Genomic DNA, 21,826 nt, shown 5'->3' with positions numbered 1-21,826 from the left:
CCTATTTCCATCTTCCTCTCACTGAATGCTAGAAGAAGCAAGGCAGCACCCTGGGAAATGATGCTCTTAGGAAGCACCCAGAGGATTACTGTCATCTTGCTCAGAGGAGTTCCCTTGACATCATTGCTATTTGCGCAATTGCTGTTTAGATCCCTTTGGACCAGATGCAGTTATTATCTTTATCCTGAAAAGGGAATCAGAAAGCCTGTGCCTTGCATAATATTTAGCTGTGACTAACGGACATAAGAGGATACATTTTTCGAATGCTGACTTTTGAAGGTATTGATCCTTTCATTTAGATTTCCTACCTATGGATGTTTTTCCCTCAATGCACCTTGTGAAATCATAAGCATAACCAAGGCAGTTAATTATTGGCAATTGTCTACTCTTGACATTTACCTTTAAAGATACTGTTAGAACCATGTGATCTTCTAGCTGAAAGAAAATCAATTGCTGCTAGGAAACAGTTTCTTCTAATCCCTTATGGTAAAGACACAAACAGTTGAAGAAGTACAAGGTATTCTAGTCACGTAGAGTTTGAGGGTAGATCTGACAAAAACCAAAGGGTGGTTTAAATTCTTTTGTTGTACTAGATAATAGTCTAAAATCTCCATACATTATGAAAAGCTTAGCCTTTTTTTCTGAAAGACAAGACATTTTATTTTAATCATGTCTCGACAGATGAAATTGTAATCCAAAAACAATCTTTGTCACCTCTGATGATTTAGAAATGAAGCTTTAAGAAATGTTTGTAAATTAGATCCAGAGAGGCCAAATGCATGTGCTATTGCAATCTGATTTTTAGCTCAAAATGTTCATATTGGTTCTAGCTAATAATAAGCATTGATATAAGAAGTAGTTTCTTCTCAGAGGCTGAAAAAAATTGACTAAGTAATTCCCGCAGCACCTGGCTGAAGTAATATCATTATCTCTACTGTGTCCCAAGAGAAGTTGAGCTAACTGAGAAGCTACCTGGGCTACAATGGCAGTAACCAAAATAAAGATGGAGGCTAGTGTTACTTTTACTTATGAAATGATAAATTTGGATATTTTGGTCTCCCTGTGGCTTTGGCGTTCTAAATTTTCCAAGTAACCACATTTGTATGTCCACCTCCATTCGATTATATATAGCTAAATTAACTGTATTGTCATTGTGAGTACTTCGTTCAGCCAAAAAAAATGTTTGTTGAACACATACTAAATGTTAGAACTTGGCTGATGATCACCTTCTAGCTCTAAATCATCAAAATAATCCTGAAAGAAAGGCTCCACTATTTCAACTGGAATAATGACCTTCAGGACACTGAAGGTCAGCAAGTAGGGTTGTGAGATTTGCAAATAAAATGCAAGACAGATTTGAACAAGATTGTTTCCAAAAATATGAATAAATAAGCAAATATTTTAAAAAGTAAAATAAAAGGTATTCCTTTTACAATTTATTGAGGAGGTTAAAAAGCTAGCTTTTATGGAGTTGAAAATGAAACCTAGGTCCAAGACTATTTACCTGTTTGTCTTTATGTGTGTCAGGCTGTGTTCTTTCACCTCCTTCTCAGGATAAATACTGAGAAAGAATGTACTGAAGTTAAGGTTGGGGGTGTAGTTCAACATCAGTGTACATGACCCCTAGCATCCCATTTACCCCTAAAAAAGTTAACGTTTAAACAAAAGTTAAAATGAGACATCATCCAATGATGAAAATGCAAATGTTATTTTAAGTAAGTGCAATAGAAATAAAACTTCATATTTACAAAGGCATCCGAAGAGTTCCTGGATATAAATTTCCCAAACCAACATGGCCTGACCCCTCTGATGTTGGCTGTAAGAGATGTGGACCTGTTTGAGAGTCTTGATCTGTTGAGAGTCTACAGGCCTGTGGAAGTTCTGTCTGAGCTCCTTCGTCATCATGCGTGAGTATGAGTGGTCAATCGGTACTAAGCTAAAAGACATCCATTCCATTGTTATTTACAAAAATCACATAAAAACAGACATATAGCTTGTTCTCCCATGTATATATTTTCACACTCACACATATACACGTATACATATACAAGTCTTTTGTTTTGAGTTTTTTTCTAGTGCTGGAGATTGAACCTGGACCTCTTGCATGCTAGTTAAGTGCTCTACCACTAAACTATATCTCCAGACTTTACATATACATGCAGTGTCAATAAAAATGATTGCACAATTGCAAAAAGGTATACTACTGTTGACTATTTACTGCTTTTAAGATATCCAACCCTTTCTTTTTTTGTTTAAGTAATTACTGTTTTGCCAGTTACTAGGAATATTGAAGTTTTTTTTTTTTTTTTGGTTGGCTGTAGGGCTTGAATTCTGGGCTTGGGCACTGTTCTTGCTCTCTTCAGCTCAAGGCAAGTACTCTACCGCTTGAACCACAGCACCACTTCTGGTTTTCTACTGGTTTATTGGAGAAAAGAGTCTCACGGACTTTCCTGCCTAGGCTGGCTTTGAACCACGATCTGCAGATCTCAGCCTCCTGAGTAGCTAGGATTACAGGCATGAGCCACGGGTGCCCGGTGGAATATTGAATATTTTTTAGCCTGCCTCAAGTATTTATTATAGTAAGAGAAATTGAACAATATTCATTAAATGATAGTATATAAATACTTCTTGAATAAGCAACTTCCTACTTCCAAGATGTTATTAATTATCTTGAAATGTATTGTCAGTTTATGAAAAGCTATTTATGACAGTGCTTTTTAGTTATCTGGCAGTTACATATCAAATGCTCTTTTAGGAGGTAACTAAACAATGGCCTTAAAATTAATATGATTAACTAGGCATCGGTGGCTCACACCTGTAATCCTAGCTACTCAGGAGGCTGAGATCTAAGTATCTCAATTCAAAGCCAGCCAAAGTCCAATAGACTCTTATCTCCAATAAACTACTCAGAAAAAAACAGAAGTGGCCTTTGTGGCTCAAGTGGTAGAGTGCTGGCCTTGAGCACAAAGAGACTCAGGGACAGTGCCCAGGCCTAGAGTTCAAGCCTCAGGATCAGCAAAAAAAAAAAAAAAAAAGGGGGAGATTAAAAAGTAAAAATTAAAAAAAAAAAGATGGGAGAGAAATAATAATGATAATAAGCAGGTTTTTATGTTAGAATTATAGATTTCTGAGCTCAGGAAGGGTGGTAGGAAGGTGAAATTGATTGGTATACAGTATTAACATGTGTGGAGGAAACCAAATATAACTGATACAAGTTAATTTTAAAAAAAGGTATAGGGGCTGAGAAAGTGGCTCAGTGGTAGAGCGCTTGCCTTGCATGCCTAAGGCCCTGAGTTCGATTCCTCAGCACCACATAAGCAAAAAAAAAAAAGAAAAAAAAAAGCCGGAAGTGGCGCTGTGGCTCAAGTGGTAGAGTGCTAGCCTTGAGCTGAAGAGCTGAGGGACAGTGCCCAAGCCCCACGACCGGACCCCCCAAAAAAAAAAAAAGGTATAGATTTCAATTACTGTTACCCAGAAAAATTGTAAACAGATAAGAACAGATAGATCAGCTCTTTCTCAGTATTTCACATAAATTTTGTGTATAAGAAAAAAGAGGAGATTATACCAAGAAAGAAGTATGTTCAAAGATGTGAATGATCATAAAAGCATTGTATTTTCATTATAATGAAAATACAATTTTGAAGCTATCTCAGACCTTATTGTTAATAAACTGTTAGGAGTGATTGTTCAAAGTACAGATTGCTAGACACCACACAATGGATTTAATAGGTCTGTGTTGGGGCGCAAAATACAGGAGATTCAAAATATCAAATGAAAAACATTAGTATAAGCACAGGAGCAAACTCTGAAATGGAGTGACTTGATAAAGGCTGCATTCTTAAGGCAGTGGCAGCTCCCCCATTCTTTGTTCTATGATATTTCTTTTGAATTGTGACCTTTGATAGAGAAAGGCCACAAGAGGATATTGTTGCAACTCACAGCACCTTACTCTGTTCATAGCAACAGAGACACAGATTGGAAGCCTTTAGGTTGAGGACAATGATCAGCTTGCTCCTGTCCCAGGATATGACAGAGTGATTTTCCTCACCACAATCTATTAATAGGATTCTCATCATTTACCCTTTGGATCTCTTTGAGTCAATATCTGATGTAAGGATTCAGATCAACACAGATGTCCAAGATGTTGGGGAAAGTCTTTTGATCAGGCAGTTGTACTTAAACCTAGGGCAAAGGAAAAAGGCACATAATGTGGAAAGGGATACTTTGGCTTTTGTAAAAAGATAGACCCACTCAGCTAAGAGTCTGGGTAAGTAGGCAGATGGGGATCATAATTAGCTTTAATTTATTTTATGAAGTACTTGGCTTTGACCAAAGGCCTAGACAGGCATGCTACTGCTAAGTGTAAGTTAACTTTAAAAAGTGTCTGTGCCACCTTACCATCTTGAAGGATAAAAGGGATAGTTATTAGTATTAGGAAAAAGAAATGTCAAGAATTAACTACCTACTTGGAAGCAATAGTTTAGTAAGGTGTTTCTTTTTACTTGACTTGTGAATTTTGAAAATTTTGTTCAAAGTAGGAAATTTTCTGCGAATCTTAGAATGGGTTTAGAATGGGGATGGGAATTAGCTAAAATAAAATCCTACTATTTATATTTAGAAAGTTGTTATCCTTTATTTGATTTTAAATCATTACTGTTACCCTCCCCCAACTACCCAGGAGAACCTTTTATTTATTTGATGTCAGTGATTTTCCCTCCTATATTGTTCTCCCTTTTCAACAGATTTAACTGAATAATATTTGATGTTGATTCAATTCTTCCTAGGGACCCTAAACTCTGTGATTTCAGTGGAAAATCAGCAATACATTATGTGTCACAAATAGAGAGTTTGAAGAAACAACAGTTACTGGACATCCTAATGAATTTTCTGCCAAAACCAGGTAAACCTCTGTATTCTATGTATACATTGCCCAAACAAACAAAAAGCCCTATTTGAAGACCTTCTTTTTGTGTGTGTTGGGTTGACCTGTTAAGACATTCAAACCGACTATTTTTTAAAACCAACAACTACTTATTAAGCAGTGACTCCATAGAACATATGATTATGTGCTCCAACGGATGCAAAGAAGCCTGACACACATACTTGAATGTGTGCAGGATCATCCAGAGGACATCGTGGAAGTCAGAGCTGCTTAGCTTTTATTGTTTGATTGAGTTTTTGTTAGGAGTTTCTGGGGGCAGGGGATTAGATTATACCTGAAAAGTATCTCATGGGAAAGGTGAGAATCTGAACTTTGAAACAAGAAAGGAATTTCATTCCACTCTGTATAACTAATATAAGCTATTTTACAGAGGGGATGGAGATTTCATTAACTTTCTGCACAATGTTGTAAGTTTACCTTATCTCAGGAGCAAAAATACTGGGGGGACAAAAAGTGCATGCCAGAACCCCAAATGGCTCATGCCTGCAATCCTAAACTATTCAGGAAGATGACACCTAGAAGAATCATGGTTCAAAGTTAGCCCAGAGAGAAGAGTTTGTCTCCAGTTAATCAGCAAAATGCCAGACTGGAAGCATGGCTTAAGTGGTAGTGACAACTATGAGCAAAAAACACAAATGTACAAAACTCTGAAATCAAGCCCTAGAACCAGCTGGGGGGGGGAGGGGGGGGGGAGAGAGAGGGAGAGAATTTTAGAGAACTGAGAAATAAGAGCTTGGATAAATTAAGAAACTGGGTCCATGGAATCTTAAAAGTCAGGCTAAAGGATATATATTTTTTCTCAATAAAACAAAATTACTAAAGAATTTTAAGCCAGAGATGAATGAAATCCATGCATTGGGGAAATTAACCTATTCCTATTGTGTAAGGTGGATTGGAAGGGAAACTAGATATATCCACAATCCTAGCGGTAAGAAACAGTAGTGCAAAGTTGCTGGATGGGGGGTGGTAGTGGGTGTGAGAGGTGCTAAAGTGAAATTTGCAGAATTTAGAGATGCAAAGCTGGGATGACGTTCTGGTTTGGTAAGGGTACCAAGCAGGAAGATAATAAGTTTTAAAACATAGAATTGGATAGAAGCATGGGAGTTCATGTAGGACTGACCTTGTGGGAAAAGGATAGATTGGTGTGAGTTTGGGAGTTCTCCACAGCAGCAGATTGTGAGGACATGGCAGCCGGTGAGATGGTTGAAGTATTGACGATGCTGAGAAACTGGCAGAGGGCTTTGCTAAGGAAGGGGACCTGGAATTGGGGAGTGGAGTGTACATGAGCACTAAGGCGTGAAGGCGGAAAGAAGAACATTCAGAAAGAGTTAAGGAAAGAGTGAAAAACAATGTCAGCTTGGAAAAGAGGTTATAAGCAGATGTGCAAAGAAAGAGTTTCAATGGAAGCATCAAGTCAGAAGGTAGATGGTAAGAATAAAGAAGGAAAATACAGTAACAATATGGTGAAGATAGTCTAAATATAGGTCACTTGTTCAATTTTGTTTTGTTTTCATGGGAGAAGCTCTAGTCATTGAAAGATTCCATGGTTTTTTAAATTTTTCTTTGAAGGGTCAGGATGGTAGAAGTTATGATAGTAATATCCCTTGGAATTAATCCGGAGTCTCTGGTGTTCAAACTGTCATGTGTCTTTAAATGCAAAGTGGGAAGTGCACTAAGGGTTGTCCTGAAAAACTGTAGAGCAAATATGATTTCCAGATCATCATTAGGAATTCCAGTTAGCCACATTGCCCAAGACAAATCAGTCCCAAAGGTTTGCAGAGATTATAGCTACTCTTATTTAACTTTATAATACCCCCTTCCAGCCACTAAAGAAAAAAATATAGTATGGCCTAAATTTTTGGAATTACTGGATAGTCTGAAAGTCCCTGCATTGCTCTTTCAGTTGTTAGCAGATTGTGTTGAAATCATCCTCATTCCCCATGATGCTCCAGTATGGAAATTCAGACAATGAAAAGCTATGATTGGCAAAGCCAGCACAGGCTTCGCTACTCTGAACAATGTATGTATGTGTCACAGAATCTAGTTGGGATACATAAAAATGTTTCATCCCAACTATTCACCAGCAGAAGTCCGTAGGAGGGGTCATCCTTGTGAAAAGCAGAAGTCCTTGTCTGTGCATGGACCCCCAAAGAAGAGAATGTCCTTTACCTGGCCACTGGAAGAGGCTTTAGAAGTTTAAAAGGCTCTCTCTTATGTTCTAGCAACCCATAAAGAGGACTGAAACGACAATGTAGCCATTAAATAGGAACATATTCAATTTACCTTGAGCCAAAATCTGACCCTGAGTAACTGTTAATTCTTTCTAGAACTTATGATTTGATAGGTGTTCAGGAATTAATGGATTGAACTTTAAATGAAATATTTCACTTGCTTAAAATCTCTAGGTATCTATTTTTTAAACAGTCATAGTTACCATCAAAGTCTTTTTAAATAACAAAAGATTTAGCTGTCTATGTTGGGGTTTAGATATAAAGTGTCCCTCAAAAGGCTTGATGGCTTATTCCCTAACTGGTAGATCCATCACTGAAAGGTAATTGGAATATGAGAATTCTGACCTAATCAATGGATTCATTCACTGATGGATTCATAATTTGGTAGCATGATAGAAATTTTTGGAAGTGGAAGCTAAATTGGCAGAAGCAAGTCATTTGGGTGTGTCCTTTATAGCTTGTCTTAGGCCTTTTCCTTGTCTCTAGTTCTCTCTGCTTCCTAACTACCATGATGTAAACAGTCTTCTCTGGCACATGCTCCTGGCATTGTCTTCCGCCATGCTTTACTATAGTCCCACAGCGATGGAGCCACGTGACCACGAATGGAAATCTCTGAATCTAAAGTATTTTTTCTTTCAAGTTGTTTTTCCCAGGTATTTGGAAAAACTGACTAACACAGGTGGGTTATTTGTTCTTGCATCTCTTCCTGTGAAAAATATTGCCTGAAGCTTCATTAAGATCCAAAACCATTATGTCAGGAAAATCTGAGAAAATAAAGCTGCCTTAAGAATTAGAACTAGATCTTCCTGTGAAATTGTTAGAGATGAATCTTATCAAAGCATAATATGTTTCCTTTTAACAGAAAGACATGCTGAATCATTGCTTGACATTTGTCATGATACAAACTCTTCTCCAACTGATACAATGACAGTTACCAAAAACCAACACATAATATTGCAAAGCATCAGCAGTGGTGAGGTAAGATGTTCCCTTTAAAGAAACAAAGTAAAAAAGAAAACAGATCATCCATTCCATCTACCACTTTATTTGTTTTGTTGGAGTATTTTGTAATAATCATGTATTTTAATATCATCATTAAGTTGTACAATACAATTTGACATTCTTTTTTTTTTTTTTTTTTTTACAATTTGACATTCTTGTGAGAGTTTATTCTCAAAGTGGTAATTAGCATAGGCATCTCTGAGTTGTGTGTGTGTGTGTGTGTGTGTGTGTGTGTGTGTATGCATTAACCAGTTTGAATTTCTATAACACAATACCATATACTGGGAGGCTTATAAACAAAAAGAACTTTTTTTTTTTTTGTAATTCTAGAGTTTGGAAGTCTAATATAAAAGTGTTAGCCTGGCCAGATTCTGGTGAAAGTCCTCTCATTTTATCCTTATGTGGGAAGAGGGCTCACTAGCCCTTAGTGCCAGTCCTAGGACTTGACCTCAGCCCATAATGAGGGTTGGCTCCAGTACCGGGGGACTGAAGTGAGGCTAAACATTATGGCCAGGAATAGGTGGTGAAACACAGCAGCTCAATTTATGGCAAATGGAAAGCAAAGTGAGTGTGGAAGGTGCTAGGCAGAAGATACATACTTCCAAGGCATGTACCAGTAACTCACCTCTTCTAACCAGCTTCACCTTCTAGTTTCCACCATTTCCTAATGTCGATTCAGTTATCAATTCATCAGTAAATGAATCATTAGTTAGATCAGAGCCTTTATGATTAAATCACCTCTTAATGATTGAATCTACCAGCCAAGGACTAAGCTTCCAATGCATGAGCCTTTGGGGAGACATTGATATCCAAACCATAACATGTTTACAAAGGTACCACTGTAGTGTGGAATGTTGATATTGGAGGAAATTATACATGTGTAAGAATACAGATATATAGGAAATCCTTGAACAGAAGGAAAATAGTTCAATTTTTTGTGAACATAAAACTCCCCTAAAAGATTTTACTTAAAAAAAACAAGCAGGGCTGGGCACTGGTGGCCCACACTTTTAATTCTAGCCCCTCGGGAGGCTGAGATCTGAGGATTGTGGTTCAAAGCTAGCCTTGGCAGGAAAGTTTGTGAGTCTCTTATCTCCAATAAATGGCTTAGAAAAATCCAGAAGTGGTAGAGTGCTAGCCTTGAGCAAAAGAGGTGCAAGGACAGCACCCACGCCCTAGTTCAAGCCCCAGGACCAGCACAAATAAATAAAAAATAAATAAATGGGGATTTTAAGTTTTGTCTGGGAAAAAATATAAAAATTAAGTATAATTATTATACGACACAATTTACTACTACATGGTACAATGCCCATATAATCCTAGTTATACTTTGGCATTGACTTAGCAAAAACAGTGCATTTACTGGAGAAATAGGAGTGTTGCATAAAAATGTTAAATTGCCAACTACTATAATAAAATGTCACTTTATACTATAACAAAAGGTCAATAGATGATGTCTTTTTTTAACATTGAATAGAATGACTGTACTTTTTCCATGATGACATCTTTTTTACCAGGGCTTAAATTCAAGGCCTTGCACACTTGCTTGAATAGTTTGCTCAACTGGTATTCTAACATACTCTACCACTTTAGCTATACCTCTAGCCTAGGTTTTTGATTAGTTTGGAGATAGAATCATGCGCATTTTTCCTGTGTGAGCTGGTTTTGAGCCTCAGCTCTCCAGATCTCAGCCTCTTGAGCAGCAATAATGATAAGTATCAACCGTTAGTGCCTGGTCTTACTAGATGATGTCTTACTAGAGCTCACTATCAAGCTGTATGAATGGAAGAAAATACTAAAGAAACAACCTGAAGTTTGAATGTCCTTACATCTGAGGGAAAGGATAGAGAAATAAATTCCTTTTGGTTATGTCTTTTACATTGTTTAATTTTTTAATGCAGCTTGATTTTAATACAACTTAAATTATTTAAAATTAAAAATGGTTAAATCAAGATTTCTCTAAGGACTTCAGGTAAAATGAGTGAGCATAGAAACTTTAAATTTAAAGTAATATTCAAATCTTTTATTTTTGCTCATTTATACCTTTTCCACACAGGAAATGACAGATATGACTTCCTCCACTAGGGGGCATTTGGCAATGTTTGCAAATAGTTTGGGTACCGTAATGGGGGAAGAATGCATCCGGAATCTAGTAGAGATGCAAGATTGCTGCTTAAATCCTACGATGCACAGAACAGCCCCACAGCAAAGAATTATCTAGCCCCAGATATCAACAGTACTGAGGTTGAGAAACCCTGCTATGGGTTTTTAACATTGATATTGTTCAGTTGTTGAGTTTATGCTCAGCATACTCAAGGAGCATCATTTACTTCCCATCGCACAAAACAACACACCAAATTCTAAGTGATAGGTTTTGTTACAATGTTGAAATTTGTTTTGTGTTTACATACTAATATTAAGTAGTAATCGAAGTAAACTATCTAAAGCCATGCATTAGAAATTTATATACAAGTACTTGGTGGCTATAATCTCAGCTAATCAGGGAGGATCAAGGTGCAAAGCCAGCCTGGGTAGAAAAGTCTGTAAAACTCCATCTCCAATTAACCAGCCAAATGCTGGACTGGAGGCATGCCTTCAATATCATGCTGGCTGTAAGGAAGCAAGCTAAGCAAGATGGAGGTCCTGAGTTCAAGCCCTACTAAGAAACTGATGAACAGCCACATTTACTTTTCATTTGATGGCTCATATAAGGAATTTTCTTTTTGAAAGGACTCAAAAACCCACTCATATCAGTATATTGTTTTCATGAAACTTCAAAATTATTTCTTAACTTTCAAGCTGTATTTTTCTTATTGTGGTTGAAATAAAGGTTGAACTCATTTTTTGAGGACAAATAGATTTCTTCATTATTGGACTTACCTTTTGTTCTCTACTGCTTTCTCTAGGTTTAAATCGCAAAACTCAAGGTCAGCCTTTGCTTTTGCTTGTCTGAAATAGATGTTTATAGTGTGCAAATCTAAGTATTGCCTTGCTTATAGGACTATTCTCCAAGTCTATTTTCATCTGCAGAGATTCTTCTTTCCAAATTTAGTTGCATGTGATTCCTAGGTTGATTTTTGTGTTTTATGTGTTCAATAGTTTGTTGTTTGCAGGTTAGGCTACTAAGCACCATTTCTCATCCATCTCTCCCTTCCTAGGTGGGTGTCTGTTTTATAAAATCCAGACGAGTTTGGAATTTGCTAACTTTTTCTTTCACCTTCTGTTAAGTGTCATTATTTCAGTTCTCCTTGAGGCATTTAACCACATCTTAGAGCCTCATAATTACCATTCTTTAAGAGATTAGAAATCAGAGCTGCTTTGGGTTTAGAAGCTTTTTTTCTAATGTTACCTTCATGCTGTTTATGGTTTTTAGTTAATCTCAGAGCAGACATTTTTGTCTGGTTCTTACAGAGATTGTACATTTTTTTAATGTGCAAAATGAATAACTTAGGTTTGAATGTCTTTTCATTTTGCTCATGGTTACTGAGTCTCTTCTTTCTGGTTCTTGTTGAAATTCTTAGTTTCAAACTTTTCATAGTAGCAAGGTAGCAGAATGGTTACAAGCTCTGGATTAGACTTCAGCGTCCAGGTGTAAATCTGAGTTCTGCTGCTGGTTAGCTGGATGACCTTAGATACATTATTCAACTTTCTGGCCTCCATATAAAAAAAGAAAGTAATAGTTCCTACCTTTGTTGTGAGGATAAAATTTGTTAATGGAACAAGGGACATGGCACAATTCTTGTTACATTATATGTAAACAGTACTCACTGAAAACTATTTTGTAGGTGGAATGCCTATGCTTTACCATCTTTCAACTTTTTCTGAAGGACCAAATAATAAATGAACTGAGCATTTGAGAATGAACACCTCTCATTAATCAACAGAGAAACTTGATAATAGAACCAGTTGTATATTTCATTCTTCCAAACAAGTGTTCCTATTTTTCTAAAGTTTACCATAAAATTTTCAGTGAATCAATGCAGTTATCTGCGATGGGAGAAATATGCTTTAGGTCTAAGTCTAGACCAGCATAAGAATCTCAATAAACAAAAAACAAGAGCTACATACTAAGAAGAAAAGCTTAAATGGTTCACAAATATGTAAAATTATCTCTAAGCCTGGAGGCATGGTTCAGTCATAGAGGTACCTGTCTGGCAAACAAAGGTCCTGAGTTCATGCCCCAGTCTCAAAATAAAGAAAGGAAGGAAGGAAGGAAGGAGGGAGAAAAGAAACAAAAGAAAAGACTAAATACAAGCATCTCTAACTTTATTATCGGTCAAATTGTGCACATTCAAATAATAATAAGACAACCACTCTCACATCTTCCATTAATAAAAAATAAAAATGAATGCCAGGCACTGATGGCTCACACCTATTAAGGACGCTGAGAGCTGATGGTCACAGTTTGAAGGCCAGCTGAGAAAGGAAAGTCTGTGGGAATCTTATCTCCAATTAACAACCAAATGCCAGAAGTGGAGATAACTCACATGATAAGGCACTAGCCTTGAGCAAAACAAGCTGGGGTGCTCAGACCCTGAGTTTAAGACTCAGTACTGACTCCCCAAAAAATGATAAAGGAGAAATGAAACTCATTGCTGGTAGATTATAAGTGGATGTACATTTTACTTTTAAAGCAGTATGTATAAAAACCAAAAATGTTCATGCTTTTTATAGTTTTTGTCCATGCTCTTTTGATGAATAGTTCTCTATCTAGGAATCTGTTCTAAAGAAATATTGTGTAACTGGGCACTGTGGCTCATACCTGTAATCCTACATTCTCAGGAGACTGAGATCTGAGGATTGGGGTTTGAACCCACCCAGGCAAACAACTAGAGAAAATTTTCTCCAATTAACCAGGAAAAAAGCTATAACAGGAGGCACAATTCAAGTTGGTGGAGTATAAACTGTGAGCAAAAGAGCTGAGTGAGAGCATGAAGCCACTCAAGAGGCTGAGATCTGAGGATTTGAGGTTCGATGACAGCCTGAGCAGGAAAATCTGTGAGACTCATATCTCCAAAATGCTGGAAGTAGAGCTGTGGATCAAGTAGTAGAGCACCAGCCTTGAGCATGAAAGCTCGGCCCTGAGTTCAAGCCCTAGTACTGGCATGCACATACACATACATCTTAAGTAAAAAAGTACATGATACAATTAGATTTTCAAATCTTAGGGGAAACAATTGAGGAAAAGAATTTTCCCCCTTCTTGCCTTGCAAGGCAAGAACTCTGTAATTTGAGCCACATTCCCAAGCCCTTCTTGTTTTAATTTACATTTAAGGGTAGGATCATGTGTTTTTGTCCCTTGTGGCTTGGACCACAGTCCTCCTATTTGCACTTCTTATATATACTGGGATGGGATGACAAGTGTACACCACTATACGCTTAGCTATTGGTTGAGAGACTGTCTTGCTAATATTTATTCCCCAGGTTGGCCTCGAACCTCCAACCTCTACCAAGGATTACAGGGGTGAATCACTGCACTGGGCCAGGAGAGAGGATTTCTATGTTACAGTGTTTGATTTTGTGGTATTGGTTTATAGGTCAGGTTTTCTCTCTTGCTATAAAAAATAAATTTTTCTAGGTGTATTGTGAAGAATAAAACCCTCCTTTATGGTTTCTGGGAGGGAGAGGAGCTTGAATGGGTAATATTTTTGAAATACAGAGAAAAACAAGCTCTGAAATTGACAAGTCTAGAAGCAAACTGAACAATGACAGCCTCTGACAAATGGCATGATGAGAGACAGAACACCATATCTTTGCCAGTAGATAGAAAATAGTTAAAAAGTATAAACTGTGGAATAACAGAGGCTTTGAATACGATCAAATCGCATTACCTGCCTGTATAGAAATATTACGATGAAACCCTTTGGTACAATTAAAACACACTTATAATATGGACTATGGCATAAAATTGAAGTATCATGATTAAGTTCTTATGACTGGATTCCTAAAAGTATTTTCAATGGTAGTATAAATGGAGGGTTTTACTTCTATTGCTTTTTTTTTATGGTAACTATAAGCAACAAAGAAAAATTTCCAAACTGTCAAATGATAGTCTTCAGCATTCTGGACAGACACTTTTAATTTAAATAGGTGGCTCACCAGATTATAGAAGGCAGAGAGTTAATGGAAACATCCAGATTGTGATGAAGTAGTTGGTCTACTTTAACTCTACAAGCTTTTCTTCCCTCTCTCCCTCCCTAATCCCCCTCTCTTTCTTTCTTCTTTCTTTTGTGCTGAGGATAGAATCTAGAGCCTTGCGCATACTAATCATGCATTCTACCACTCAGACTAGTTCTAGAAATTTAAAAGCACAAAATCAACAGCAGCAACTTCTGATGATGGAACCTATCAGCAACAATAAATTCTTCTAAGAGGGGAGGGTGCCTATAACCCCCACACTCATGAAGCAGAGGCAGGGGAATTGTGAATTTGAGGATGGCCTGGGCTATCTAGGGAGATACTGTTTCAAAAACCAATCAACCAGCCAACCAACCATGGAACAACAACAAACAAACGCACAATGAGTTCTGCTAAGAGCACACTCCTTTAGAGTGTTCAGAGTACATTTTATAAATCAAGTTGGTTTCAACCTTATGTTTCGGCATAAAGATTATTTTCTACAGGGCAAGATGGGAAGCTGGGGAAATTGTATGCCATGGACCTATCAAAAAGCCACCATAGTGCCAACTCTTAACAGGCTTTGGTGTCTCCTTCAGTCTCATATTCTATCTGTAGCTTCCACAAGGGGAAGGGATTTCCATCCTCTCTATTTGGAATGATGTCCCGGGGGGGAGGGGGTGTTATGGAAAAGATAATGCTCCTTTGGGCTGGTTCACTGTGACTGTGACTGACGGATTCTTTCCAGTTACTCATCCAGATGGAAGTTGTGGCGGCTTAACAGCCTGAATGTTGAGATGAGACAAGTATAAAATATTGAATATCTAAGGGTCTATGTGCTTTCTACTTTGATCTTTATTTTTGGTTTATGCCATTAATCACAATTGCAACTGTCTGAGAGACTGGTGCTCCAGGGACAAAGCCTTTCCCATTGTCTTAGTCTTAAGGACTTTATCCAATTAAAAAAAAATCCCAATGAAAAATGTTAGCCTTGAAAACTCGATATTTACCCTGCTAGTGAAAAAAGTGAATACACTGAAAACTGAGTTTTTCTTTTATGATATTGCAGGAGTTTTTTGACCAAGATGATGACTTTAGTGACTCCATATTGTTTAGTGAAGAAGGAGATGCCAAAGGTGAAGGTCAAGACTGTCCACCTAAAACAGATGGTAAAACAACTTCTGTCCCTGATATTTTTTTTATCGAGATAGCATTGATTATTGGGTTTCTTCTCTAATTTCAGAAGTGCTCAGTCAATACAGAAGAGCCCAGGAAGAGGAAGATCAAAACCTCTCATCATTCTACCTTTAGCCTTATGTGAATTAGTGAGTCCTAGCAATGTGCCTTTATCCACGTGGGCAACCGTCTCCTGGCTCTACTCTGTCTACTCCAGCTCAGCCCCTCTCCATTCTTCTCCTTTTTGTCCAATAATTTCCTTCCCTCATCTCTTTCCTTTCAGGATCTTCCATCATCTCCAGGAATCTGCTTCTACCTAGAGCCAAACATTTCTCTATCTGCCACCAATAGTTTCTGAGGTGCTGGTTCCCTTGATAGGAAGTGGAAAAATGAACTAGTGAGAAAGTCCCAAGCCTCTGCCTCTGCCTCTCTGAGAATCAGGCATTTCCAGAATAATATCTCTTTCAAATATATAGATCCTGTCCAACATCTCTAAGTTTCCTTTAGTTATTTCCTCTTACGTTATTTGCAGATTCTTGCTTCACAGAATAGTCACAGTGTTCACATTTTTCTATCATCTATCACCTATAACCTTCTTAAATTAAATGTTTATTTGAACTGTTTCAGTTCCTCCCTGGCAATTTTCTGGCTTCCATCTGTAACACTCCAGGGAAGCTGCCCTCATAGATAGCTGTTTTCCTCATTCCTTTGTACCTCCCTGAAGGTTTTGGTACTTGCTTCGCATCTGTTTCTTTGGGCCTGCTGCCCTGTCTCGGACAGTTTCCTCCTCTGTCTTTCTCAAATTCACTAGAACTTCTCCTCTGGCTGAGGACAGTCACTAACTTAGAAACAATTAAAATTATGAATACCATTAGGCCTGGGAAGGGTAATTAACATAAACAAATGATCCCCTCTTAAATAGTCCTTGTGGTCTACTTTTTTTTGAGCACATTTTTTTTTCAAGCATTGTTTGTTTTTCTCCTACCATCCCTTCCCTGCCCCACCTCCCCCACTCCTCTCCCGCCACTTTTGACTTTTATAAACTTCAAAGATAAATTCTCAGAAATGTCATGAACACTTAATCATGTCCTTAAACAGCCTACAAGAGGTGAAATATTTCATTTCATTCTGCTTAAATTAGAGATGACTGGCCATTTGAGGTGCTCATTGTTCTTTTCAAATTGTTTTGTAGTGTTTTGAGGTTTAAATTTTTTTTTCTCTTTAGTAGTCTTGGTTTTTACACAGGATGCATATAACATACAACACCTCCAATGAGTTCTTGCAGGTTTTAAGCCTAAGTCAGTTGGGTTACAAATTTCTAAGAACCTGATTTTTCTGACAAACTTTCTCCTTAGTGATGAACTTCAATTGAGTTATTCTTTTCCCATTACAGACTTTGAAGTAAAGGGGTGTAAGCATTCTTGTGCATTTAAAAAATATCAATGTCTCTTTAAATATCAATTTAATCTCTTTAAGTGCCATTTATCTGTTATAAATGTTTAAATTGGTCACATACTTAAGCATATGACATATGACTATTTTTAGAAATACATATTTTATTTACATTTGTTCATCATATTATTTATTCTATTAAAAAAGAGAATGTCACAGCTGGGCACTGGCAGCTTATGCCTATAATTCTAGCTACTCAAGAGGCTGAGACCTGAGGGTCACAGTTCAAAGCCAGCCCAGGCAGGAAAGTGTACGAGATTCTTATCTCCAATCAACTACCAGGAAACTAGAAGTGACGCTTTGGCTCAAAGTGGTAGAGCACTAGCCTTGAGCAAAAGAACTAGGGACTGGCCCTGAATTCAAGACCTATGGCTGGGAAAAAAAAGGGAGGGGAGAACATCACTAATTAAAATAAATATAAAGAGCAAATTCCTAAAGGTAGAGTGCTTGCCTAATGCATGCAAAGCTCTGAATTTAATTCCTAGCACTGTAATTAATCAATTAATCAGTCAAATGATTAAAGAATTGCCTCAGCCCAGTCAAGCTGCCATAAGGAAATACCACAGACAGGGTGCTAAGACAGCATTTATTTTCTTATAACTCTACAGGTACAAAGTCTAAGATCAGGGTTCAAAGTGTGCGCATACTTATGAGTATGACATGTTTCAGAGATTAATCTCAGATAAGGGGCTCTCTTTTTGATCTGCAGAAAGTTTCTGTGCTCTCTTATGACCTTTCTCTGTGCACAGTGGGAGAACAAGAGAGAGGGAGAGAGACAACTCTCTGGTGTCTTTTCCTATATGGACACTGCTCCTATTGAATCACGGCCTCATATAACTTTAATGTCTTCCTCAAGGCCCTTCTCCAAATATAGCCACACTGGGGATAAAGGGTTCCTATATAAGTTTGAGAAGGACACAGATATTTCAGGCAATAGCAGGAAGGCTCTTCATTGTATTGTTAGAAATAATTCCTATGACTTCATCTGAAAACTGAGTATTGCTGGTCCCCATATCATACTGCTCCTGTCCTAACCAGAGAGCTTCTCATTATAACTGAAGGGCACTCTCCCTCAGCTGACAGTCATATAGCAAAGGATGTCTGCCCCTTATCTTTTATTTATTTTTTAAGTATATAGAAATCTCAAAATGACTTTATTCAGTGTGTTTCAAGGGACTCATGTCCTATAACAAATGACAGTTTTTTCCTTCCTTCCATCCTACTTTCTCTCCTTCTTTCCTTTCTTCCTCTTTCCTTCCTTTGTTCTCTCATTTTTTTCCTTCTCTCCTTTTTTGTATTTTTCAAAAAATAATTTTAATATGCTGCAGCAATATAAATGGTAGGAAATAAATCACACTTTCTCCAGGGGTTTGAAAATCAAAGAGAACCATGGCAGAGATATGCACTTTATCTTTTTAATGCAATTCAAATGCATCAATCTCTCTGAATTCTAGTAGTACAGGATAATAGACATGATAGGTTTTTAAAAGTCTATGTTGAGATCACAACTTAGGAAATTATCCAAACATGCAGGGGCATCAAAGCAGTTTCAATCTTGGTAGAATATGGCAGATTCTCCAAATAAAACAAGGAGAACACACAAGAAAGGAAGATTTTATTTTTTAAAGACAATGATTTTTCATCCTTGAATAAATTAGACTCAGCCAGATTTTAAGTTTCCATTTTAATAATACCTATAGCACTAACAATAAATTAATGATCATTTTTAAATTTTTATGAATATCATTTTCACCTCATCTATGAAATGTCTGTCAAATGTTTTTGGCTACATTGAAATTCTGCCTTTTAATTTCTCTCATTGGTTAACATTTTTGGCACTTAATTTACACCTTCTTCATGAAAAATGTACTCAGTGCTTAAAAATGCAAGTGCTTTATAAACAAAGATCATGTTTTCTGACCTTCTGGTTAGGTTTACTACTCCTTTTTTCGTTTTGTTTTGGTTGGTTGTGGGGCTTGAACGCTGGACCTGTGCACTGTCCCTGAGCTCTTCAGCTCAAGGTGAATGCTCTACCTCTTGAGCTACAGCACCACTTCCAGTTTTCTGGTGGTCAATTGGAGATAAGAATCTCATGGGCGTTCTTGCCCCAGCTGGCTTTGAACCGTGATCCTCAGATCTCAGCCTCCTAAGTACCTAGGATTACAGGCATGAGCCACTAGCGTCACGCTACTGGTTAAGTTTAGAGACCTTATCTACCACTCCTTAGCCACTCAATGTTTAAGAGAAAGAACAAAGAGAACATTGATATGTTTCTAAATAATTTCAGAGTCAGTATATTCTATAATTCTTCTCTAGCTCCACATTCAGACCCAACAATTAGAATGACAGCCATGAGCTCTTAATGATTTCTAAAAAGGCAGGTACTCCTGACACTTGCTTATTGTATCTGTGGCCCTTCGTTTGAAAAAGAAACCAGTCAGTTCAACTATGGAGCACATTACATGTGCCTAAGACCTTCCAGGCTTAGTAGTTCTCTATAATTGTAAACATAGCGTCATTTTTAAGTATTGCTCATGTGAATATTCAGTTTTTTAACTTCCATGCAAAGTATTAAGTGCATCTATCTTTTTTCCCAAGAGCATTCTTTTCATCACAGTTTAGTTAGTAGCAATGTATGACTTGTTCACCCTAACATGCCAACTAGGTTTTTATACTCAAGGATGACAGCAGAGATGTTATGAAAGACATCCATCTTCCTTTCAAATTGTAGGATGACCTTGAACATGTCACCCAGATTCATCTCTAAAATGAAGAGTTTGGATCAGATGATCTCTAAAATCCCTCCAGCTCTGTAATTTCAAGCCTCTCATTTTACACTACATTGTGTGGTGATAGGATCTTTGAAAAGTTAAAAAAAAATTGACCTTTCCAAGGAAGCTTCATTTTTACAGAGGCATTCCTTGATATTATATATTAGAAAACATTCAATCAAACTGTCTTATTTGAAAAAGAAAGCCAAAGCTGGATATATCTTTGTGGTACCACAAAATATAATGTTGTCTGACAAAGATGGAAAATACTACTTTTGAAATCCAATTATAAGTAAATTTTTTCTGGCAATTTTTAATGCGCTAGCCTTAGTAAATGATATCGATATAAAGATTGAACAATGAAATGCTGTCATAGCTGAGCATGATCGCACACTACAGGTATTTGGAAGATAGACGTAGGAAGAGCATGGTTTGAAGTTAGCTTGAGCAAAATAGCATGAAATCCTATCTGAAAATGAACTAAAGGCAAAAAGAACTATGGGGGATGGCTCAATCCCGTTTACTGCAAAAAAATAATAATAAAGTTGTAACTCTGATGCTTCCTACATATTAGTAAACTATCCAAAGTCCTTTAGGAACAATAAAATTCTAGTAAATGAGTTGGTGTTGATAATGATAGCTGTGAACAACTTTTTCCAGGCCAATCAAGAAGTGGCAAAAGAGACTTATAGGCTCAGATCTGAATTGCTTCCTTTCCTTATCCTTGTGTTAAGGGAAGTATTCCATTCGTGGAGCTCATACAAACATTGCTTCTCCTCATACATGCAGGGAGATGTAGACTGAGCAAACAATTCTGACAAATATAAGAACAGAAATGAAAACTGGGACAGCCATCACATTCTGCTGGAAGAAGACTCCTCCATGCTCCCACAACGCAGAACATTTCTATCACAATGCTTACTACCTCACTGCAACTTCATATTTCTTTTCTGTTGTTTCTCCTAGAGCTGTAGCTCTATCATGTTTATTTCTATTTCGTTAGCCTAAAACCCTGAGTTTGGCATACAATTAACAAAAGTGTATTGAATGGGATTAAAACCCCCAAAAGACCTATTTTAGTTTGGTTCACACTAATTTTTTACATAAATTTGCTGAACATGGTATATGATAAGAAAATTGGAATGTTCCACCTAACTGTTATGCAGGGTAGCCTTCTGTGGACTCAAACAAGAGATGGCCAAAATTACAAATGCAGGCAAGTTACTTCAGGGCTGCATAAATTATCTCAGTTAATGTTCATCACTTCCAGTTCATAGGAGGAAGACTTTGTTGTCTTCACCCAGGAGACAGCACTGTCTCTGTCTCTGTCTCTCCATCTCTTGCTCTCTTCTATTTATTTAAATATTTTTATGTAATGGGTAAAATACTATATTATAAAGGGATTTTCTTGCTCTTTAACAAGGCATTCATTTAGAACCTATCATAGGAAGAGGAAAGTATGGCTCCAGTAATAGAGCTCCAATCTTAAGCAAAAAACTAACAGACAAGCCAGGCCTCAGCAGCTCACACTGTAATCCTAGCTACTCAGGAGGCTGAGATCTGAGGATCAAGGTTCAAAGCCAGCTGGGGCAGGAAACTCTATGAGACTCTTATGGCCAATAAGCCACTCAGAAAATCGGAAGTGGCACTGTGGCTCAAGTGGTAGAGCACTCACCTTGAGCTGAAGAGCTGAGGGACAGTGACCAAGCCCAGAGTTCAAGCCCCACAACTGACAAAAACAAAACACAAAACAAACAAACAAACAAAAACTAACAGACAGCACCCAGCTTTTGAATTCAAGCCCCAATACAGGCACAAAAATATAAACATAAATATAAATAAATATTATTTAAAAAATAGAACTACTATATACTAGACAGGAAAAATACATACATGGATATACCTCAGCCTCTTATAAATGTCCATTCTCTAATTATTGAGTAACCAAGTAGTCAGACATAAAATACCTTTCATTCTTACTACTGGAAATCATTGTTTTCTTTTCCCTTCTACTTGTATCATGAATTTCTACAGATGTTGAGATTATTGTGACTTTTCCAAGAGACCATCCCCAAGAAATGAGTCAAGAGGATTTGAAAGAAAGCAAGTAAGGAATATCCTTTGAGGTGTTTGAT

General features: G+C 37.3%; 1 protein-coding gene across 1 annotated transcript in view; it reads left to right on the top strand.

Annotated features, from left to right (window-relative positions):
• Nucleotides 1-21,826, top strand: part of Map3k19 (mitogen-activated protein kinase kinase kinase 19) — a 53,841-nt gene that overhangs the window by 5,902 nt on the left and 26,113 nt on the right. Inside the window, exons 3-7 of the mRNA XM_042683425.1 lie at nt 1,753-1,907; nt 4,785-4,900; nt 8,036-8,151; nt 15,365-15,461; nt 21,726-21,798. Of these exons, the coding sequence (XP_042539359.1) occupies nt 1,753-1,907; nt 4,785-4,900; nt 8,036-8,151; nt 15,365-15,461; nt 21,726-21,798 (557 nt within the window). The remainder of the gene's footprint in view (nt 1-1,752; nt 1,908-4,784; nt 4,901-8,035; nt 8,152-15,364; nt 15,462-21,725; nt 21,799-21,826) is intronic.

The sequence above is a fragment of the Dipodomys spectabilis genome, unplaced genomic scaffold, assembly GCF_019054845.1.
Source record: "Dipodomys spectabilis isolate Male_0828 unplaced genomic scaffold, ASM1905484v1 ptg000081l, whole genome shotgun sequence".
NCBI classification, from domain to species: domain Eukaryota; kingdom Metazoa; phylum Chordata; class Mammalia; order Rodentia; family Heteromyidae; genus Dipodomys; species Dipodomys spectabilis.
The sequence above is the reverse complement of the archived record's forward strand: the minus strand, read 5'-3'. Positions and strand labels throughout refer to the sequence as shown.